This window comes from Aethina tumida, chromosome 1 (genome assembly GCF_024364675.1).
Source record: "Aethina tumida isolate Nest 87 chromosome 1, icAetTumi1.1, whole genome shotgun sequence".
NCBI classification, from domain to species: domain Eukaryota; kingdom Metazoa; phylum Arthropoda; class Insecta; order Coleoptera; family Nitidulidae; genus Aethina; species Aethina tumida.
The window spans coordinates 49,830,819-49,854,652 of NC_065435.1; the positions used below are offsets into that span (position 1 = coordinate 49,830,819).

Genomic DNA, 23,834 nt, shown 5'->3' on the forward strand with positions numbered 1-23,834 from the left:
AACAATTTTGTTTAAAGTTATGTATAAATTGTTCAATAAATATACATTTATCAAAAATGTGATATTTCTGTGACCAGTTACATGTCGCATTTATTTTTCTTTAAAATTTAATTTAAGTAAAAATTATTTTGATTTAGGTTCAAAATGAATAATTGTAGAAATAGTACAGAACAAATAAAATATAAAATATTTTGATTGCATTTAATTAGAGGTATGTAGTTCCCAATTAAACTTAAATTATGAAAAATTCATCGGTTGGAAATAAATTAATTTTTTGATAACTTTTCTTCTCTGACCCAAGCATCTCTATAGATCACTTTTTCATTAATTATGTAATGTCATCTGAATCGAACTTTATTACTTAATTTATAAGTTGAAATTTTAAATAAATTAAAATTGTCGAAATAATTTTAATGATTAATTTAATTAATTTGTACCACATAAATCCTTGCAGCGAAGCATCGACCTGCAATTGTACCGTACTTGTCATCATCAAGGTCTTTAGATTGGTTGATTGCACCTACTGTGGAAAATTTAAATGCTAACTAGTGATCGGTGCAATGTTTATTGTCGGCATGGTTGCCAGCACGTGTTAAGAAACATAACCTCACCAACTTAACCTTATTTATTTCTGTTTACATGTAAGTTAAGTGACCAAGTTTGTTGTTAGTGTGACTTTATTTGTTCGTGAAAATAACAATAAACCATGGAATTTGAAGAAGAGGTACGTTCTGCTTATAGTATTCTCTATCAGAGAAAGAGTTTAATTGTAAATTTTAGATGTTTGACGATTTAATTGACTCATCTGGCAGTGATGACGATGCTGAGGAAAGTGTTGCGGTTGAAAATAATAAAAGAAAAGCACGACAAGATAAACAGACTCTAAAAAAGGTTAAATATGAAGACATATCTCAACATAGTAATAAAAAGAACAAGAAGGATTTGTTCAAACCACCCACTGTTGAGGAATTGAATGAACTAAAACAAACTGAAAACCTTTTTAACAACAACCTTTTCAGACTTCAAATCAAAGAATTAATAACAGAAATTGAGATAAAAAACAAAAGAAAAAAGTTTATTAATAATTGGCTTGAGGCATTTAAAGATTTAATCAACAATATTAAGGAGTACGAAGGACAACTTTCAAATATAAAAAGTCATTTGAAAACTAAAAATAAAACAGAAAAATTTTTAAGTCAACTAGCCAACAAATATGATAATTATATTAAAACTGATCAAGATGTCAGTTTAAAATTTAAAAAGCCAAAATCTGTGGAACCATTTGGAAATTATGAAAATAATTGCTTGGCAGGTCCAAATTTGGTATACAAAGTTAACTTGAAGATGCCCCATGCATGTTTTCACATCAAAGACTTCTTAAATAATAGATATATTGTTAAAAGGTATTACTACTTGCTGTATATTGCTGAAGAAATTTGTTCATCCAACATAATATCAAGCATAAGTTTAATTAATCATGAAGACAACCACCTTCTCCCAATACTTAATATTACACCAACAGATTGTGATAAAGTGATTATACAAATATATGCCACACCTGAAGATGAATATTTTAAAGCAGCAAGAAGTTTACCTAATCAAAATAATATTAGAACTGATTTGTTTGGTCATTCCCAGATTGAGAATCTGGAAAATTTAAAAAAATCACCCACTTTGTTATACAATTGCACACTGGGACATGACTTTACATTGAGCATAAATACTAGTTTTATAAAATCAGTTTTAAATGAACAAACAAATATCCAAGAAGGAATAAAATTATTATCTGTTTGGATAAACCAGAGAGAATTAAATCAAGGAGTTGGTTCATTTTCTGAATCTGTGCTTTTATACTTTATTGTATATCTGACCACAAAAAGAAAAATTAACAATCATATGAGCAGCTATCAAGTTGTTAGAAACTTTTGGAATTTTATTGCAAGCACTGATCTACATGAAACTCCTTACAGCATATGTGATTATGTTGCACCCGACGTTTTAAATAATTTTAAAGATAAATATGAGGTAGTATTGATAGATAGAAGTGGCTGTTACAATGTCTTGGGTTTTATGAACTACGAATTCTACAAGAAAGTTAAAAATGAATGTGAAATGGCACTGAAACATCTAGATGATAATAGAGTTAACTCATTTCAAACTCTCTTTTTAACAAAGTTACCGTTCCACTTACAGTATGACCTAGTGTTAAAGTAAGTATTTTATATTTGTAAATTTTAATTTAAATTTACAAAATCTGCAGACATTTCTCAATAATTTTTCTTTATTTCTGAGATACTTTTATCTCATACTTGCTCTTGATTTAGAATGACTGCCTCTATATAATTAAAATGTCTTTTGATTAGTAAATATAAACAACACATTTATATTTTAGCCTGAGTAATCTCCCAAATTCTTTGGAAGTACCCAATGATGATATACAGAAAGCACAGTCAATTGGGTATAACCATTTATTAGTAATAAAAACAATATGTGATGTATTAAAACAAGGTTTAAACAAGAGAGTACTAAATTTAGTGCCAAAAATTACAAATGTTGGAAAAAATGGGATTCCTGAAAAAATTTTCCTTGGAATTAATTTGGATCCTGATCATGCCTTCAGTTTTATAGAACATGGACCAGCATTGAATGATCACATTAATGCTGCAAAGTTTAGGAAATTTTGGGGATCATTGTCTAGTGATAGAAGGTATAAAAAAACATTTTTTTAATCAAAATACAATTTTGGCAATATTTGTATCTTTTTAGATTCCGTGATGGATCCACTAAAGTAGCTGTGTACTTTAAAACAAGAACAATACAAGAAAAACGTTTTATAGTGAAAAAAATTATTGATTTTCTTTTGGGAGAAAAATTGAAACTCTCATATAAAATGTACTATGAAGAATTTGAAAAATTTTTAAGAAACAAAATTATATTTACTCCTTATCCTCTGGGAACAAATGAGGAAGCTAGTTTAAAAGTAATTACTACATCTGAGGAACTAAATAAAATACTCAGAGAATTAAAAATGTCTCTAAGTATAACAGGAGTGCAAGGAGTATCTGATGTCTATAGGTATTATATTGATACAATTTTAAAATATTAATACATTTTTATTTTCCTTTAGTTATACTGACGTTTTCCCTCCTTTGGCTACCAACTATGAAGTTGAAAAAGATGTAAACTTTAATAGAAATAATATTGTGTTTTCTAACAAAAATGATGAAGAAATTCCAAGATACATACAATCCTTAGATAATGTTCTGCAATTAGGTATATTCAATTTTAAGTTATTGTTATTAAATTTAAAATTTATCTTTTACAGAGCACAGTTCAAAGTGGCCAAATAATTTAGATGGAGTAAGATACTTAAAAACATCTTTTTACCTAGAAATGTCCAAATTGTTAAAAACAGAACATAAAATACTCACAAGTGTAAAAAAAGACTACATTGAGGTGTTTTACAAAGGATTCATCTTCAGATATCGCATTTATGTACCAAAAGAAATAAGTCTAGTGAAAAAGGAGTCTGATAATAATGGCATAACATGTTATAAGGAAACATTGGAAAGCTTTAATTTGGATTTAAATTTAAATGTATTGCCTAAAATCATCAGTGCACTCAAAGGGTAAACAATGAAATCATGCAATTACATGGATTTTAGAATTATTCTTTTAGGATACAAGCTCAGCATCCAAGTTTTGGGCCTGGTACTGCACTTATAAAAAGATGGTTGAGGTCACAATTAATTGATGAGTATCTGTTTCCAAATGTGGTAATCGACTTGTTAAATGCATCTTTGTACCTATCAGGAACATCCTTACTTCCAAATACACCTCAAATATCATTCCTTCGATTTTTAAAATTTTTTTCTGAGGCTCAGTGGGATTTGCAGCCCGTCTTGGTGAATTTCAATGATGAGATTGAGAGTAAGTGAGAAAGACCTTTAAATTCTACGTCATCTTTTAAATTTAACATTTCAGAGGAAGCAATAACTGACTTGGAAGGAAAACTACAGCAAAATAGAAGTGCACATCAGCCACTTTACATCATAACGCCGTTTGATGAAGGGCGGTCAATTTTTACTAAACATGCCCCTACAAAGGAAGTTCTAAAAAGGGTTCAAAGTCTAGCCACTGTGACATTAAACTTTTATAGCCAGAAGCTTCTTGAGGCTGAAGAGTATGATGTTATGGTAAGAAAGAAGGCAAGTTTTTTAGAATTAAATGTATCAAATGGTTTATTTCAGGATTTATTTACTCCAAATTGGCAAGGCTACAACTTATTAATACATTTGAATTCTTCGGCAAATCCAAGAGTTCATGAACAAATAATACCACCCTTAAAAACTGGAATATTTGTAGAAAAATATGATCCTAAAAAGAAATCTAAAATTCCTATTACTAATTTTAATCCTGTTGAACTATATTTAAAAGAATTAAGAGTAAGTAAACCTTGTCATAGTAATATAGTAGTTACAATTAATTTTTAAACTTTTACAGGAAAATTATGGAGAGTATGCCTCATTTTTCTATGATAGTTTTGGAGGAAATACTATAGGTGTTTTATGGAATCCAAAGGTATTTGAAACTAAAGAGTTTAAGGTGTCTCATGTTAATGGAAGAAAACTAGAAGATGGAAAGCTAGTGTTTAATTTAAATGCTATTGTAGAGGACTTTTATATTTTAGGAAGTGATCTTGTTAACACCATTGAAATGATGTAATTTTTTCACATAATAAATTTTATGTATTACTTTTGTTTATTATTAAAAAATGTTAGAAAAGAATATTTTGAGGAAGTGGAGATATTATGCAATGCTTAAGTATATAAAATAGAATTATTTAAAGAAGAACTAATTTATTTATTATTAACTTACATTGCTTAAAAAGAATGAACAATATGAATAATTCAATACCTAAAAATACTAATATGGAGCTTACATCTACATTTTACAACTTAGATTCTTCTTCCACTACAATGTACACAAAAGGCCATCTCATTTTGGTAACAACACACAGTCTTTTACATATCACAATTTTTACCGTTTGCTCACTGAAATTGTCTCAATTACTAATTTGTCCGTATTGTACATTTGTCCTATTAGGGCCTAGTAAATTAAAAAATTAGATTACACAATATTGTGTGATTGAAACACAAATACCTGGCGCTTAATTACTTCCAAGTTTCGTTCAGCATCCGCGATTTGTTCCGAAATTACTTTTGGATCCGTCAATGTTTTATTCTCTTTAAAAGAGTCTCGGACTTTTCGTAGAGCATAGTTGCTAAAAAAGTTAGGTTAATTTCAGCACCGACAATTTACTGAATGAAACTTACCGAAAATTGTAAGCAGGAATTTTCTTTGATTCTTTAATTAACGACCTGTATAAACCAAGTACCTGATTTCTCCCCAAATTTGACATTTTTAAAATAATTTATTCTTGCCTAAAGTAAACCTTGATCATAAAAAGTGGTAAACGTCACAGATGCAACGTTGCCAATAAATTATTTTTTTTTTAGTTAAGTTTGTTAAACATATATGAGTTCAAGGAAGTTTAATTAATTTATAACAAACAATTTCGAATTAGGGGACGGGCAGAATATTTATTTAAACATAATAATTTTAATATGTGTAGTTCGAGTGAATACCATTAGTAGTTAAAACTACTACACTACACTAACTACAGTAACTAGTTTTGAACTCAAAAAGATAAATATATAATTAGGAGAATAAAATAGTTTTATAACGAACTTATGATTAACAATAATTTTATCTTACATATTTGTTTAGTTAATTTCTTTACATCGACATAACTATGCTGTTCATATAAACTACTGCACAGCACTGTTTATTCTAACCTCTAACGATGCCTAAATCACAGGGTTCTTAAAATGTTGGTATTTCAATTTCTTCATTAATATATTAACACCAGATAAATGAAAACGTTTGTTAAAATGTCTGACGCGTGGGATGAAATTCAGGCTATAAAAAGTAAACGTAATATATTACGTGAAAGATTGGAAAAGCGAAAGAAAGAAAGGCAGGATATTTTGGGCACAAATCTAGGATCTACTTCGTCTCCCGTTAGTTTTACTGAATCCCCTAGTAACAGTTTGTCAGGCATTTCAAACATTAAAGAAGAAGTGAAGACAAAAACTGAATCCACCGATTTAGAAGACTTAGTCAAAGTCGACCCTGAATTAGAGACTCAACTATTAAAAACTCTGAGTGAGGTAACATTGCAGTTGCCACTATCTAGTACAGATTTATTGAGTTGTTTAAAACCTACAACAGACAAAGATGCATCACACAAACAAGTATGCAATTTACTATATAAATTTGCTACACAGAGACTCATTACTGTCAACGAAGCAGTCAAAGATGGATCAACTACTGTTGAAGTTACCTTAGTTGAAGTTTCTAAAGTGAATGCTATGATTGTTGAATTTGCAGACAGTAAATGGGAAACAAAACCTAGTGTTAAAAGGAAAAGAGATGAGTTGCCAATGAAATCCTCAGATAATGATGAAGATAAGAAGAAAAAAGAAAAGAAAGAGCCTAAAGCAGATATTATGGTATGTTAGTTATTTTATATTATTTATTATATTTTATAGATGAGTTTAAGTATAAATCTTGTTTCATACATAGTTAATATTTTAAAGGGTAAAATATATGTAAAATATATCTGTTAAAATATAAATTAGATCTTATATCTAAAGTATGTTAGTTAGTATCAAAATTTCTTAGTTCTTTGTTTTTTAAGTTTAATTAAAAAGAAACTTATATAACACTGATTTTCAGTCATTATTATCAATGCCATCGACGAAAGAAAAGGAAAGCAAAAAATTAGGAGAAGAAATACTGGATTTATTGAGCAAACCCACTGCAAAAGAACGTTCATTGGCTGAACGATTTCGATCCCAAGGTGGAAAGCAACTCATGGAGTTCTGTCCGCATGGCACGCGAATTGATTGCGAACGTGGGGGCGGTGGAGCTGATTGTAAAAAACTGCACTTCAAAAAAATCATACAAAAACACACAGATGAATCACTTGGAGATTGTTCCTTCTTGAACACCTGTTTTCACATGGACACTTGTAAATATGTACATTATGAAGTTGATAGATGTGGCCAAAGGGAAGACGCGAGCAGTTCTACTCCGGTCAGGCCCACGGCAAGGATACAAGAAAGCACTGCCCTCTACCCACCTCAATGGGTCCAATGTGATCTTCGCTATTTAGATATGACAGTGTTAGGTAAGTGTTGACGATTATTAAGTATTATTTAGTATTTTTATATTATTATATTTTAATTTTAAAAATTTATCAATAGGAAAATTTGCCGTAATTATGGCGGATCCACCTTGGGATATTCATATGGAATTACCATATGGTACGATGTCGGATGACGAGATGAGGCAGTTAGGAATTCCACAACTCCAAGATGAGGGTCTGATATTTTTATGGGTTACAGGTAGAGCCATGGAATTGGGTAGAGAATGTTTAAAGCTGTGGGGATATGAACGTGTTGATGAAATTATTTGGGTTAAAACTAATCAACTACAGAGAATTATTAGGACTGGAAGAACAGGGCATTGGCAAGTTATATCTGCTCATAATGTCGAATTAAATATAATTAAATTTTTGTTCACAGGCTCAATCATGGCAAGGAACATTGTCTTGTTGGAATGAAGGGAAATCCAACAAATCTAAACAGAGGCCTGGATTCTGATGTTATTGTTGCAGAAGTCAGAGCCACTAGCCATAAACCAGATGAAATATATGGCATGATAGAAAGGTTATCTCCTGGAACTAGAAAAATTGAGTTATTTGGCAGGCCACACAACATTCAACCTAACTGGATCACGCTTGGTAATCAAGTGGATGGTATTCGACTTATAGATCCAGTTTTGATTGAAAGTTTTAAAAAGAGATATCCTAATGGCAATTACATGGCGCCACCTCCAGAAATACCCCATTAAACGTTAACCCCTTTAAGGAAAATGATATTTCTTTAAAAAATACCGTTAATTTTAATATTTTATATTTCTTATTCTTTCCAATATTCCAACAAGCTTAAATATTATTTATGTTACTGCAATTTTTAAGAGACGTTTATAAATTTCATCAATTTTTCTGTTATTATCATATGACATTTTTTTCTTAAATATAATAAATTTATTATAATTAACAAAAAGTTTTTGTATTATATATTATATACATATATTTTTATATTGGTCAATATATTGGACTACAAATTGTAACATTATTTTGTTAATATTGCATTCAAATGGACTTCTTATGGAGTATGTATATATATTTATATATGTATATAGTACGTTTGTAAATATTAACAATATATCATGTATGTGGATAAAAACTAAATTTCCAATATAATAGATTTTTATTGTAACATGACAAAATTTCAATTTATAAATATTATTGTATCCAGAAAAATTGCACCCTTTTATTTATATGTTTGATGAGTTTTTTATATTAATATATTGATCAATATACTGAACTACCCAGTGTATGTGTGTGTACTAGCCTCCTTCCATAAACTGTATTATCATTCACTCAAAATATAATAAGAATAACATGAGCACTTAGTCCTAGCCTCAATATTCAAACATGTACACTTATATAAATTAATTACAGATTTTCCGAGATTCTTCATGCAATTGAATACATGGTATATATTCAATTCAAATCAGTTGAAAATGTGTACATATATACTTGCATAACTCAAGGGTAATTTTTACAGTACATATTAAAAATTATTGCTAAATTATTATTATTGAAGTCAATAAACACGTTTAAATTTTACTTTATGCAGACATAAAAAATATGTCACATGTGTGACAAAATTAAAAAAAAAAATCATAAAATATTACACTATAAATTTATTAAGTAGAAATGGCACTTCCATATAATTTTAAATTATTGAGCATTTTCAAAATCTGGGTACAACGTCACTGAAATAAATATATGTGGAATGATCTTTAATAACATGCAAAGTCGAGCTGCCATACACATAAAGTTGATGATAAGAGCCATCAAAGGCGCATAGATAGGAAACTCTGAAGTTTTCATTACATTTATAACGTGGTGTAATCCGCTGATTTCGTTGGTATACATCGTGAATAACATCATGACCACCCAAGGACATGCATATTTCCAGTTCTTTTCCTGCAGACTCTTTTTCAAACCACAATAAGTCAAAGCCATAATGAGCAACTCCAGCAAGCTGATACTCAGATTATTTCCAGAACAAGATTCGTTGATCTCGAAGCGAATGACGGCGAGAAAACAGACACCCACCCATAAACTCAAGTCGAGGATATGGGGTGTAATTTTTTGTGACTCTGCGGACAGAGCTTTAGCTCTCAGAGTGATGAAAGACTGTAATCTTCTCATTATAAATTAAACAAGACAACGAAATGATGTAAAATGTCGGTTTGACAATAAAGTAAAAAAAAAATTAATACCAAAAATATAGTATAAATTAACAATCAATAATATAAGACAAAATGATTTGAAAAATTCTTTTCAAAATGTTTTAATCAAATAAATTATTTAAATGCTATTTCAAATAGAAAAAGTTTCTCTTATAATATAATCCGTTTGACAGCTTTGAAGAATCTTTATCTTTACTTTTAAATAATTATACTTCAGTTCTTAATGTAACGAAATATATTATGTTTATAGAAAATTTTATTTTAGCATATTAATTCTTTAAATTATGTTTATGTATTATTGGCGAGTCTATAACTTGAATAAATACTAATTTTATTATTCACTGATGAGAGAAAATAATTGCAAAACTGAAATAGACCAGTTAGGTTTGAGTAGTTATATTTACAAAATTTAAAATTATCATCATCGATTTTCGTTTACTATTTTGTATCAATAAACAAACAAAACATTATTAATTGAATATTCTAAATAAATAATAAAAAATAAATTATTTATTTAGAGAAACCAAAACAGTTTGCTGCAATATGAACTTTACATTCTTAATTACCGTCCAGACTAATAAAACGCTAAATTATCATAATTTACATATTTGTATTTACAATTTTGTGTACTAATTAAAGATTAACAAACGCAACTTATCTGCGCGTATGCAGATAACGATTGGGTTATCAATACCAGTGTGCAAAAAATAGCCATTCTCCTGCGTTTTGTTTATTTGTTATGATCTAAGGACTGACTAATTTTCTGCGTCTTTGTTTTGATTATGAAACGAGGGACGAGGCATCACGCCAAAATAATCTTTATGTCAGGTGTTCATAAGTTCGGCGCACTGCGCAGACACTTGACAGAATCAGCTGTTCCTGCCTGACAGTTCAAAAACTAAAATGGCGTTCAACTGAAATTAGACAAAGAAGTGTTCAGTAAATGTGAGTTATTTCGTGGTGTTCTGTAATTGATTGTAGTGTTAAAGAGTTATAAAAGACTGTTTTTCTTGTTTAAATACGATGTTAGCACTCGAAGTGGTTCCTGAACGTTCGTTAGGCTGTGAACAATGGGAATTCGTTGTAGGTGGGTTACTTTTAATTGTACAGTTTAATGCGTTTTAATTTTTTATATAAATTAAGGTGACATTAGTGTTTACTTAAATTCGCTTCGAAATTAATGGTTGCAGACTTTCTTTATAAGGATTTCATTGCAACAAAATGTAAATGACCTTCAAAGGATGATTGTTATACATTTACAGATTTTTTGATTTCTTTGTTATTATTTTTGGACAATCGTATATTATTAATAATATACATATATCTGTGTATATTGTTTTTAAATAATATACTTAATTTTTTATGAAGTGAATTTAACCTTAATTTATTGTAAAAGAAGGCATTTATGCTTATTATAACTAATATTCTAATTTTTAGGAATGCATTTTTCTCAAGCTGTTTCAATAATACAATCTCAAGTTGGTATTATAAAAGGTGTTCAAGTTTTATATAATGATGCAGTAAGACTGAAAACAAACATTTTAATAGACCCCAACTTATTATTGTGTATTTTAGAAACCTCTAGAAGTTGATTTGGTTATAAATTTGCCACAGGATGGTATAAGGCTATTTTTTGATCCAGTTTCACAGAGGCTTAAAATTATAGAAATATACAGTATGAAATTAGTCAAGTTAAAATATTGGTAAGTGTTTATATTAATTTTGTTCTTCCTTGTACTTTTAAAAGCTATAACTATAGATTGCATGCACTTTTTAGTGGATTGCCATTCAACTCACCAGAAGTGCTGCCGTCTATAGAACAAATTGAGCATTCTTTTGGTGCCACACATCCAGGGGTGTATGACTCGGAGAAGCAATTATTTATTTTAAATTTTCGAGGACTCTCATTCTATTTTCCTGTTGAATCTAAATTTCAGTCTGGAAGTTCTCATAATTTAGGTAAGTTAATTAGTTATTAAAAAACCTTCAATTTACAAAATATAATTTGAGAAATGTTTTCATAATGAAAATCAATTTGATACATCCAAGAATAATTCCCAAACATTTGTGAAAAAAAGTGAAAGAAATATCTACATTTTGGACTGAAAATAATTTAATAAATTAAGATACCATATTCAAAACCCATTCTTTGTTTTTAGGTTCTCTTCAGTTTCCTCCAGGAAATTCTCCCCTGGTATCCAGGATGTCTATATACAGTGGATCAAGTGTAGATCAAGCTGTAGCACCAGAACTACCTCTATCATGTTATCATGGCCAATTGTACCTTTATAAAGCAGAAGTGCTTAGAGGTGAAGGCTATACAAAGGGTTTGAAGTTGTGCTTACTTACAGGTAAGTTTTTGTTCAAATTGTAATCAAATATACTGATTTCAACACAAAATTAAATGTAGTTTCACATTTATAATTGTTATGTTGAAGTATTGTTGGTTCCTTCTGAATTATTTTAATGGGTGCCTCAACAAATTTATTTAATAACACCTCTTCTAGCTCAATCTCAAGTAAATCTGAACTAATTTAACTATACTGACTGACTTTTGATATTAACACCTTCAGTAATTATCTATTCTTATTATTTATGATCCTTTCAGTTCCTCTTTCACTTTTAAAAAGCTACATACCCAGAAGAAATTGTAAGTCTGTTTTCTGACAAACTTTGTTTTGTTGTGTGTTTTGGATTGGAGTCTCTTGTATTTCTAATTAGAAATAAATAACATTTTTACTGTTTGTTTTTATTCTTAATCTAATGGTGTTTTTTCTCGTTATTTTTGGATAGTTATAAAGTAACTGTTTATTTATTTCGATATTTTTTATAGGCACAAACAACCGAAGAATAGACTCTTCTAAATTGCAATTTGAAAGGGAAGTACTGTTGGGTCATTCTGCTCAAGTTGTGGCCACAGCACTAGGAGCACCATCAAGGGTAAGTACCGATTTTGTTGTAATATAATTAAAGTATAATTATAATTTTTTGTTATTGTTGGATGAAACAAATCTAATTTATTTCTACAGGTGTTCTTTAAAAGCGAGGACAAAATGAAGATCCACTGCCCAAATGCGCATAGACGCGCCTCCGCTTCTAAAAGTGACTACTTTTTCAACTACTTCACTTTAGGCCTTGACGTCCTGTTCGACGCAAGAACACATTTAGCAAAGAAGGTGCATATATGTTATTCCAGTTGATTGCTAGTTGTTTTTTAAACATACAGAAGTATAATAAAAAAAAATCTAACAACATATATTTTACAGTTCGTGCTTCATACCAATTATCCGGGCCATTATAACTTCAACATGTATATGAGATGCGAGTTCGAAGTGCCATTACCGGAGTCGGCCGGCGGAACTACGATTACGTCTTATTCTCATTGGGAAGAAGTCTGCAAGAAATTGGTACCGAGCGATCGACCTGTTGTATTGAACAGAGCCAGTTCAACCAACACCACTAATCCATTCGGAAGTACGCTGTGTTACGGTTATCAGGACATCATATTCGAGGTATTATGTATTAAAAGACATTGGGATAGTACGCATTTTCTTTAAAATGCTTTGTCTTATTAATATTTCATTGTAAATTATGTCTAACTGAAACATTTTGATTACAGATAATGCCCAATCATTATATTGCGTCACTGAGCATGTACGGTGACGGAAGACCATACCAGAAGGAACAACAGCAAGCGTGACAGAGGCTATCTGCCACCTACCTTATCTTAACGAACAGGTACTGGCAACCAACCCTCGTTACTTAAGCTCCTATCCCTCACATCCCAGACATTATACGCCTGTCGCGCATAATAAAACAAAATATACACAAAATATAAAGCCGACACATGAGACGCTGCACAAACGAAATGTTAAACATCTTCGCCCTTGCAGTTGTTGATGATAACTGTGACAAGTCTAGATACAGAATGGGATATGGATGACTTGGTAATATATTTTAGCCAAATTGGGATATCTCGATCCGTTAACACATCTAATCTTCACTTACTACTTTATATCTTGGATAATTAAATGGCAGAAAATAATACTCATTTTAAACTATTTCGGTTTTAATTATTGGTGACTTGAATGTAAATTGTGCAAAAAAATTGTCTCTCCCAATTATGATATATTATTGTACCCTCAAAAACATAATTTGAAATAATTATATAAATAAATGTAGGCACTAACAAAAAGAAAACATCTTTAACTTAAATAACGCTTCCAAGTCATCCATATTGTCTGTATATTCAAGTTCAGATAATAAAGTGTCGCTTATTAAACTAAAAAACACAAATTATTTTTAAGTTTTTCTTCCAATTTGAATGCATTCTTTTATTTATGAAATGATGTCAAAGAGAAAAAAATTATATAAAAATCTTAAAACTTAAAAATATGTAAAAAAATACGCTTACAAATTATTTATGTATAAGTTAAGTATGTAGATTTGTATGAACTATAATTTTTTGGTTGTTTATTTGAAGGTTTATTTATTTTTAAAACATATTGTTAAATTTATACAATAATCATCTGATATTATTAATTGATGTTTTAATCATTTAAAATCAGATTTTTATTTTATATTATATTGTGTGAACAAGCTTTCGTTGAATGATTATGTATACCATTTTTTATATCCGTTTTTATATTTTTATGGTAATATTCCTGATATTTGTTTTAGAATACACATAAATCATTTATTGAGGTCAATTAACAAAGCAATGATTATTGTATAGATCCCACCTGTACAGTGAATTTAGGATTATAAAATTTACAACCCACGGTGCAAATCCTTTTTGTCACCTGTTGATTATGTATTGGACATACAGATGATTTTAAAGGTTTACATCTGATAGGGGGCCAGTTTGGAAATGTGTTCATTTCTTTTTAGTTTAATTCAATCACATTCAGGGCATGGAATACATAATGGATAGTGAACTGAATTTCGGTCCACGTTCGTTCTTGTTTTTTCTCTTTAATGAAATGTAAATTGTGTTCAGTTTTTTAAGTTATAATTGTACGTTTGATTTAATTCAGTACCATAATTATTGTCTTGTTTTAGAAATTTTTCAATCATTTGAACAGAGTGAATTTGATGCTTTTCTTGACAAATAAATAAAACCGTTGTCAGCCTTAGACTACTGTGACAATTTACTTTTCATTGGTAGTTAATAACTATGTAGTTTCTCTGTTAAGAAGGCATATTGGAAAGTTGTATTTATTTTATATTTTAATTGAAATGGTTTCGTACCAAAGTAAAAAGTGTAATATAGCCGTTTTATAGATATAAATTATTATATACATATTTTACTAGATAATTGCGTTAGATACAGTATGTGTGTGAAATCTTTGTTTACCAATGTTTGTACATATATTCGTTCAATAGATATCTTTTTACTGTTTGTTCTAAAACATACATCATGTAATGACCTAAACATTTATTTTGTATAATCATGTATCTTATATTCATATAAAATCATATGTGTAGATTAAATTTTAAATTAGATCGTCATCCAATAACCTGCAGAAATAAAAAAAATAAGGGAAATTGGCCTAAGCATGGATTTTTTTATAACGATTTAATAATAATCATCAAGTTGAAGAGATTAACCAAATCAATGCATATTTTCATTTTCTGTGTAACTTTGTAAATGTAAAAATTTTATAGGATTTTTATTATCAAATTTCTTATTACTGAACATATAAGTAAACAACAAAAATGTGATGGCATTTTCTTATTTAGAAAAAATAAAAAAAACAGTATTAACTAGAAAAAATATTTTTCATACATTTTCTATATTTTTAGTGCATCAATCCGATGTATTCTCTTTTTGAAGTTAAGTGTGGGCTTAATAGACTATGTAATATTTTAACCTATAAATATTTTTAAAAAATGCAACCTAACCTAACCTAATATGTTAATGATGATACACATATTGGATACTTAAGTGAGAGTAACTTTTAAATATAATGGCCATTAATTTTAAAAATGAATCAAAACTCGTTCAAAATTGATTTACTCTTACCTATATAATCAATATGACTCCTTGTTTAGTACTGATTTAACAGGTTAAGGAACGTAATGATGCAAAATAAGGTATTGTTTATCGTCAATGTTATTTTGCATTATGTTATTTTGTGATCATTTAGTTCTGTTTTAATTGAAAAACCTCATTTTGGTGATATTTAGGAATAATTTATGAGATCTCATATGACCATTGTAAGTTGTAAATACTAATTTACGAAAAATGTTTTCTGAATCACAATCATTACACAAAGGAAATAAATTTGTTAAAAACGGATGTTGTTTTATTAATGTACTCCTCCAATTGTGACAATTTTGTTGGCATACATTATCAGTAATTAACAGGAAAGCGAAGTGTCAATATTGACATTGAAAATTGTATTTGAAAGAAATTCAGAAAAATCATGAAGTTTAGATTTTCCACATTAGTAGAGAAATACTTTTATAAGATGTAAATACATCATAAGTAGTAAACAGCAGACGGCATTTATACGTATAAATCCACCCAAGTTAAATAATATTTTGAATAGTCCACACTGAAGATTATATTGATTACATTTAGGTAGTTATGAAAATTTGACAATATAAAACATTATAATTATTAGACGTTTATGATGAGCATTGAAGATCGATTAAAAGTTGCTTACGAGAACGTGGCGTACTACGGGGACGGCACCTGGGTAACCAATTCATATCAAAGGGCCAATCAGGTACGTTTCGAAAGCGATGTAATGAAATTTGATAAAGCCTCTCCATCAATGTTATAGATACCACAATTTTTTTGTTGTATTGGTTCTTAGTTTTTTAAAATAATGGAACTCACATGTACTTCATAAATTTAAATTTACAGGACTTTTATATAAGAGAATTGAAATTACGCAACTGGGAAAGGAGATGGGCAATATTTGAAGCGAGGCGAGCAATCTTTGAAGCACGCTGGGCTCCACCTGGAGTATACGAAACAATATTTGCTCATAATTCTATGTTCATTAAACGTCTAAGTGACGACAGCCCTGAGGGATCTTGGACTGACTCTTGGTTACCCGAGATTGATATGTACCAAAACTATGGTGAGGGCTATTCAAAGTTATAACAAAGACTTTATTTACATTTTGAAATGTCCAATTAATTTGTTTTTTGTACGCCACCTTTTTAGGGAAAATTAAGAAACGATGACAGCTGTCATATTTTTGTTTAGACATATCAAATAGGTGAAATATGAAAGGGGGTAAGTGAAAATTTTTGAAAAATTATATGTTAAATATGGTTTTTTGTACTTCTATTTAATATAAATACATAAAAAATTATTAGTAGTAGCTGCCGTATTATTTATTATAATCCCTTTTGATATTTCTCTCTTTTAATATAAAAAAATTCATTCTTACATGACTGTCAATTTTGAATTCCTTCAAAATTTACAATTTTGTAAATTAATTGCACAAAATTAATTAAAAACCCTTTTTGGCTTTAAAAGAATTAGGCGGAGGTGGTCCCATTGTGTTCACTTCCAATGAAGAGAGTTCCGTAAGTGGCCCCCGGTCTCCCGTATGCGATCCATGCTCAGGCGAAGAAATATTTTCTCAGGCTAGTGGCTTTCAAAACAAGGTAATAAACGGTATCGATTTAAATATTTTTATTTAGCATTCGATTATCTAGGATTTATACACCAGACAACCGTCAGAAGATAACGATCCATCACTTTATGATACACCGCTTGCCCAGTCCGTTCCGTCCACCACAGTCGAGGACAACACTGCTAATTCCCAGGAGCCATGGATGTTGCCTGAAGTTGACGAACTTTACACAAAGTTCCATGATCTCTGTGAGTTTTAAGAATTACCAGCATGAAACCAATTCTTATTATTATTTTCATATACTTCCTTACAAAAATTGTTTAAATAACATCTTGGTATAGCCAAGAATTAATATTTGGTACCTTTGTTTTGGTTTTAAAACATATCCGAAATTAGTAAAAAATTTATGTTTTACATTTTTTTTATTCTCCATTGAATTTCGTATCTATAAAAAGGGTTAAACAATATATTTATTTGTCTTCTAAATTTATATCTTCTGATCAAATAAATCATGGATTATAATTTCTAAACTGAGAATATCATAATAATTTGTCCAATGTTTGTTACCTTATATGACTCAAAATTTAATAAACACCAATAATTGACTAATAAATGCTTGGAAGAACCAAGCCTCTTTTTACTTTACTCTTCTGTAAAATTATTTAAACCTTTTCCAATAAGATAATACTTATCCATATGTTACTAAACTTGTTTGGGTAAGCCCGCATGAATTTATTGCCTCACCCAGTCAGATTTCCTGATGATTCGTCCATATGACATGGATGGGTCATTATGAAAAGAAGAGTTGGTAATTTACATCTGCCCCCATGATCTTTAAATGTTCTATAACATTTTGTCAATGCTCAGTGCTTATCAGAGATAAGTTTGTACACCAATAGAAATGATTACTAATAAAGCAACTGGTTAACAATCGGCAAGTTTAAAAAATACTATCAGACAGATAGATATTATTTTCTCTAGGAGTTCATGTAAATTCCTAGAGTGTGTTATAATTGGCGCATCAGTTAAGCAGTAATTTTAGAAAAATAGTAAAATAATAAGAAGCATGTATCTCCACACACATTTCAATTTTAGATCGTTATGTTGAAGATAGCGATGGTAGCGTCACTGGAAGTATTGTAAATGCATGTGAGACACCGTTGACTTCTGATGACATGTTAAAATATTCGCGTCTCTACAATCAATGGCGCTATCCCAGCAAGGTAATAACGACTAAAATGTTCAAGGGTAGAGCTGACCGGTTGTATAATTAAAAGTTTGTGTATTATTTTTGCGTTAATTTACATTTCTTGTCTGTAGCTTTCTCCCAAAGAAACCAGGGGAATAGGCACATCCGTGTCCGACGAAGAATTGCTCGTTGACCCCGTAGAAACCGCAGGTGCTGAAACTCCCGGTTCATCCAAGAAAGAACCGGAAAGACGTTTGTACTCCGCCGTTTTGCAAGGTGCCCCGCGTAAACGCTTAACAAATAAAATGGGATGACTTGAATTTAGTTTCGTATTCGACCATCAAACTGGTGGTTACAGTTTTTGATTAGTGTTTAATGTTTACAACGAAATTTTTTCAACTTGTGTTAAATAACGGGAAATTTTTAAAATTTCATTCGTTATATCTTGGGTATTAATTTGAATTTCCACCGAAATTGATTTCAAAATTCTGATGAATGAATGTCTATTGCTTTGCTGTTAACATACATTGTTATTTCTTTAATTAATCTTTAAAAATGATGTTTTAACCGATCCAAGTCATCCACATTTTTACTAACATTGTTAAATTGTTTGTAAAAATAAAAATTTAATAAAAATATAAGTTTATTATTGTTCACATGTGAAACTTAATTTAATAAAGAGATTAATATGTAAAGGTAAGTTACAATAATAGACAACATGTTATGTAAGATATTTCATACTATCTATTCTTAAATGCTAAGACTAAGATTAAAGCCATTTCAATCAGTAAAGCAGTTATTCCTAATTTACTGTCAATAATCACAATCTTATTACACATGAGAAATTGACACTATTCTCAATTTTTATTTTTTGACAACACCCATCATGAATATAGAAGACCGTTTGAAAAATGCTTATGAGAATGTGGCATTTCATGGGGACAGTACATGGGTTAGTAATGACTATCAAAGGGCACATCAGGTAAACGTCTTTACTATATTTTAAAATTATTAAAATAAAAATGTAAACAAAACCTATTTAGTTAATATTGATGTTTTAAATAGTAATTTGTGCCAGATGTTTGAAGAAGCATTACAGTGAAAAAACACCGCCACGAATCTTCTTCGAATTACTCAGAACGAGCTATTTTTTTAATTTACTTTATAGAACAATAAGTTACAACAATATAGGCGATATTATCAAGCAATTATTAACAAATTTATCAGTGCATTTTCTTCAGGAATTTTGTATCAGAGAACACATGTTACGACCAACAGTTCCACGAGATTTGAACAGTACAAGGGCAGCTTATGAAGGACGACAGCCTATCCCAGCATTATTCGAAACATTAGTCGTTAGGACTTCCACGTCTTCATGTGTGTCTTCTAACTATGATGTAAATACAGATCGTTCTAAATCCACATCTTCCCAAGTTAATAATGATAAAACCAAAGCCCCTCCCCCAACCACGTGTTTGGAATCTAATGATATCACATCTTCTACCTCTCGATGCTTGAAATCTAATGAGAACTTCATAACAAATCCTTCCACCTCTTGGTGCTTCGAATCAAGCAAGGATGTAAATATGGAACCAATCACCTCTTCGCAGTGTGCGAATGACAGAAGTACAGAGCCATCAACTTCTTGGTGTGTTGATTCTAATAACGATAAAAGTACAGCGCCTTCGACGTCTTGGTGTTTCGAACCTAATAATGTTATTCCTTGGTGTTTTGACTGTAGTAATGAAATCAGTACAGAACCTCCCCCTTGGAATTTCGAACATAATACGGAACCTCACACTGCGTGGTGCTTCGAAGCTGACAACAACTTATTAAATAAGCCTGCCACCTCTTGTAGTACCGAAAATAAAGTGGTTACAGAATCTCCAACGTACCTTGAATCTAATAGCCACATTACAACGGAACCATCTACAACCATGAACTTTGATTCATGCAACACCACTACGGAGCCTTGGTTGTTGCCAGAGGTTGACGAGATATATAGTAAGTAACAAGTGAGGTCAAAACTGAAGCTGAATTTTAACATTGTTAATTTTCTTCAGACGACTATACTAAACAAAATGATTCCACTTACACTGAACAAGATGACAACCCAAGTCATGATCCGGATAATGAAATCATAATGAATATTTATAAATCTCCAATGGGTAATTTTTATGTCAAGGAAGCCAACTCCGACGATGAGAATAATTCACATGTCGACAAGTGGACGACCTATGATAAAGAATCCGATTTGGAGCAAATTAGGGTGAATGAATATTTAATCACATAGACAAAATCTACTCTTAGATGTTCCCCAAATACCCAAAATGATTTATTTAGTCACAATTTTGAATAATTTTATTTAAAATCGATTTACTATTTATTTTTAGGGCTTAATAAAAGCAATAGAGGAGCTAAATGCCAGTATAAGTAGTAACAAGGAGAAAAAGCAAGAAATAAAACCTGAGAAACGCTTATATTCTGCCGTATTACAAGGATTACCACCCAAAGATTCTTCCGTCAATAATCTGAATGACAACATAATAATTGTGTCCGATTCTGACAAGAAGAAGGAGGAAGAAACAGAAAATCCTTTGACATTTACTATTATAAAAGAGGAGAAATCAACTTTGTTTAAATCAACTGCTAGTGATCCTATTCCATTAAGAGTGTTGCAACCACCCACTAACATGAAAAAGACAAATCGTGTTGTTCCACCAACTCCAAACTGGCAGCTATATAACAGCAAGTTCAAAAAGATTTCCCTGAAAATGAAACTGGGGAAGACGACGCCTACAATTAGATCGACACGTCCACATCCTAGATTCGCGAGACACATAAATGTTGCAGTTCCAACGACAAGCTTCTATTACATTCCGAACTACGTTGCCAATTATACGAATTATCAATTGGCATTGGTCCATCACCCATGTCCGTCAAATCCCATCAGATATGCCCATCAATCTCAACAGCATACCCACTATCCCAACTATCCAGTAGCAATACAAACACCGCAAAATTTAATAGTCAGGACATTCATGCATTCAGCTCTTCCCTACCAGAGGGCTACATATGTGCCACCACAATTCACTCATTTTATACCTTGGTTATATAATAATGAGCTTCAAAACAGGCAGAATTATTCTAATGTGAAAGTAAGCAATCTCCATTATTCCCCTATCAACAATGTTTGAAGATAATAATTTTTACAAATTCACAAAAGACAATGTGCGTTATTATCTTTAGATATCGTTAATGGGCATATTTTAAGTACTAGATTTGAAACAAATAAGTATACAATATTCAGTGTTATACGAAAAAGTCTGCACCATATTGCGTAAATCGAAATATGAATAATAATTACACATTTTATAATATATTTATGAGTATAACGATGGATTAAACAAGAAGTTTAATGAAGAAAAATGTTTGGCATTAGAAGCATTTGTTCTACTTATTATAATTTTAAATTAATTACATTAAGGTATAAAAAATGAGTTGATTTGGTGTTCACATGTGTATACCTGTAATATAAATGTGTTTATTCTAGTCTAACCTGATTAATTCTTCAAATGCCAAAATTCTTTCTTCGTTCTGCCACCTCTTATTTCATCTTTGTATTATTTATAAGAAATTTTAATGTATTTAAATGTTGTTAGTTACAAATGAAACTTTACTTTTCGTTAATTGGAATAATTTATAGTAATCAGTTTTTAAATATGATAAATTTAAGCCAAACTTGATGTATTACTTCTTTTAAGACTCAATTTTATTTATACGAAAAGTTTGGTTTTTACGTCTCCGGACTTTTAATGAATATTTTAATATTTATCGATACCAGTACTTTTCTAAAGGATAACTTAAAAAACTTAAAATTAGTATTAATCAAGTTTTTCATTTGTATTGAATAATATAAGAGAACATATAACCTAAACTTGGATGGTCAATATCTTTTATATCTGCTTCATTTTTTTCTTATTTTATTATAAATAAGAATGGTATAAATTGTGAGGAAATTATAGTATACATAATATATTGTTTTTGTGTTTCAGACCAACCAGGTGGACGAACCATCTGACCATTGCACAAGATTCTTCAACATGAGCATTCTCTCATTAAAATTTGTGAATTACATTATTAAAAGTATAGTAGGTAAATTCAAGTGCATGCTAAGACAAATTTTTCTTATACACATACTCGCACCTCAGTTATGAATTTACCTACCAATTTTTGCATCACTGTTATATTCTCTATATGTAAGTATTTTTACAATGTACTATTATAATATACTCAAATTATTCTAATCTCATTAATATTTTACATGAAATATATTTATTTAATTGCATTTTTTGTATTACTATGCAATAAAATATCATTAATGACTTAATTAAAACATAGTATTTGATTTTCATATTGTGCAAACTTTTTCAGACACTGAACAAATCGTTAGATAAACTACTGGAGCCAAGGGGAGGAAAATTGCATAAAATTTATTGTTGTATCATAAAAATTATTAAATATACATTGAAATTTGAAGTAAATTGACTGGTTTTAATTTAGTGGCTTGGAATGTATCCAAAATTATCCATGATTTGAATGTTTTTTGATATGTACTGTCTAGCGTCCCCATTTCACACTAATATCCATCTTAATATTAGCCAATCTTTTAGAAAGAGGCTTCTTTAAGGTTAAGAGTAATCTTTAAAGCATAACAGTCATTAGGTAATAATAATCCTTAAATATTTTAAGGCGAACCAAAACCCACCGCACATCAACGTTCTGTGGAATAAAATCTTGTATAAGTCTCAATTTACGCAAACTCAAATAGTTTGTATGTCACGCAAAGATAACGTCAAGACACAGAATATTTCAAAATCTCAGAATACTGAAAGACTGGATGGGAACTTTACTACAGCCCAACGACACACTGAAGATAAAGAGGTAAGAAAAACATACATAACCATTTAATTTTTCATTTTGTATTGTAATATTAATCCAACAATTACATTTTTTAAAGGAACATTTTCTGCCAGTTCAAGTAACAATATCAGAAGTATTGGAGCTTGAAGCGTTAGAGCAATACAGTCCTACTAGTGAAGAAGTTTATCAAGAATTAGAAAGACAGGCTGCTGAACAATATGAAGGAAATCCTGAAAATTTAATGTGATCATTTTCTACTGGGTGGTGGGTGAAAATTATTTGTTAATGATGGGTTCTATATTTTTCATGCTAAATTCAAATAAATAAGAAAATCTTTTAAGTTTATGTCTCATTTTAATTCCAGTGTTTCTCACCCAGTGGCGAAGAAACATATACGATAAGTGATTATTTAAAGATGGAACAGGAAAACATTTTTTTTAATTTGACTGTGTTGCCTAGATGTTTGTAATATCCTGTATATCACTGTGAAATGCCCCACAATATATTGATTCCGTCAGTATAAATACTTAAAAATGTTATCTCTTGAACGCACACAAGCAAAACTTATGCATACAGGACGAAACCATTGAAAGAGACTAAAAATAAATTAAACTGACACGTACAGTAAAATTTGAGAATTACTTAAAACTTCACACGTTTAAAAAAAA

The 23,834-nt window shown here is 30.1% G+C and overlaps 6 protein-coding genes across 9 annotated transcripts; 5 read left to right on the top strand and 1 right to left on the bottom strand.

Moving 5' to 3' along the window:
- The first annotated feature begins 609 nt into the window (after positions 1 to 609).
- LOC109595268 (nucleolar protein 6) lies at positions 610 to 4,754 on the top strand. Of its 2 annotated transcripts, XM_020010588.2 has the most exons (10): positions 610 to 724; positions 781 to 2,210; positions 2,393 to 2,707; positions 2,767 to 3,075; positions 3,128 to 3,273; positions 3,326 to 3,629; positions 3,680 to 3,930; positions 3,985 to 4,196; positions 4,251 to 4,445; positions 4,504 to 4,754. In XM_020010588.2, the coding sequence occupies exons 1-10, from the start codon at positions 707 to 709 to the stop codon at positions 4,723 to 4,725; spliced, it is 3,402 nt and encodes a 1,133-aa protein (XP_019866147.2). In that variant the 5' UTR covers positions 610 to 706; the 3' UTR covers positions 4,726 to 4,754. The 2 variants fall into 2 exon arrangements, with proteins under 2 accessions (XP_019866147.2, XP_049817318.1); XM_049961361.1 differs by having other exon boundaries at positions 3,985 to 4,445.
- An 85-nt stretch (positions 4,755 to 4,839) lies between these two features.
- Positions 4,840 to 5,493, bottom strand: LOC109595749 (LYR motif-containing protein 4). Its single transcript, XM_020011172.2, has 3 exons — positions 5,337 to 5,493; positions 5,164 to 5,284; positions 4,840 to 5,109 (listed from the first exon to the last, which is right to left on the bottom strand). The coding sequence occupies exons 1-3, from the start codon at positions 5,420 to 5,422 to the stop codon at positions 5,041 to 5,043; spliced, it is 276 nt and encodes a 91-aa protein (XP_019866731.1). The 5' UTR covers positions 5,423 to 5,493; the 3' UTR covers positions 4,840 to 5,040.
- A 174-nt stretch (positions 5,494 to 5,667) lies between these two features.
- Positions 5,668 to 8,529, top strand: LOC109595553 (N6-adenosine-methyltransferase subunit METTL3). The gene is made up of 4 exons (XM_020010937.2): positions 5,668 to 6,575; positions 6,802 to 7,255; positions 7,332 to 7,596; positions 7,653 to 8,529. The coding sequence occupies exons 1-4, from the start codon at positions 5,937 to 5,939 to the stop codon at positions 7,978 to 7,980; spliced, it is 1,686 nt and encodes a 561-aa protein (XP_019866496.2). The 5' UTR covers positions 5,668 to 5,936; the 3' UTR covers positions 7,981 to 8,529.
- A 1,541-nt stretch (positions 8,530 to 10,070) lies between these two features.
- Positions 10,071 to 15,755, top strand: LOC109595247 (PHAF1 protein CG7083). Of its 2 annotated transcripts, XM_049970550.1 has the most exons (10): positions 10,071 to 10,543; positions 10,894 to 10,976; positions 11,032 to 11,159; positions 11,234 to 11,415; positions 11,616 to 11,807; positions 12,065 to 12,106; positions 12,290 to 12,396; positions 12,486 to 12,632; positions 12,723 to 12,968; positions 13,076 to 15,755. In XM_049970550.1, the coding sequence occupies exons 1-10, from the start codon at positions 10,480 to 10,482 to the stop codon at positions 13,154 to 13,156; spliced, it is 1,272 nt and encodes a 423-aa protein (XP_049826507.1). In that variant the 5' UTR covers positions 10,071 to 10,479; the 3' UTR covers positions 13,157 to 15,755. The 2 variants fall into 2 exon arrangements, with proteins under 2 accessions (XP_049826507.1, XP_019866135.1); XM_020010576.2 differs by lacking the exon at positions 12,065 to 12,106 and having other exon boundaries at positions 10,075 to 10,543.
- Positions 15,756 to 15,869: 114 nt separating this feature from the next.
- LOC109595673 (uncharacterized) lies at positions 15,870 to 18,563 on the top strand. Of its 2 annotated transcripts, XM_020011094.2 has the most exons (7): positions 15,870 to 16,042; positions 16,086 to 16,190; positions 16,331 to 16,550; positions 16,955 to 17,085; positions 17,137 to 17,302; positions 18,150 to 18,277; positions 18,375 to 18,563. In XM_020011094.2, exons 2-7 carry the CDS (start codon positions 16,092 to 16,094, stop codon positions 18,555 to 18,557), a joined length of 927 nt encoding a protein of 308 aa, XP_019866653.1. In that variant the 5' UTR covers positions 15,870 to 16,042; positions 16,086 to 16,091; the 3' UTR covers positions 18,558 to 18,563. The 2 variants fall into 2 exon arrangements, with proteins under 2 accessions (XP_019866653.1, XP_019866660.1); XM_020011101.2 differs by having other exon boundaries at positions 15,870 to 16,190.
- Positions 18,564 to 19,129: 566 nt separating this feature from the next.
- LOC109595639 (uncharacterized) lies at positions 19,130 to 23,511 on the top strand. The gene is made up of 6 exons (XM_049969645.1): positions 19,130 to 19,225; positions 19,485 to 20,247; positions 20,307 to 20,512; positions 20,637 to 21,401; positions 22,996 to 23,187; positions 23,264 to 23,511. Exons 1-6 carry the CDS (start codon positions 19,130 to 19,132, stop codon positions 23,411 to 23,413), a joined length of 2,172 nt encoding a protein of 723 aa, XP_049825602.1. The 3' UTR covers positions 23,414 to 23,511.
- The last annotated feature ends 323 nt before the right edge of the window (positions 23,512 to 23,834 follow it).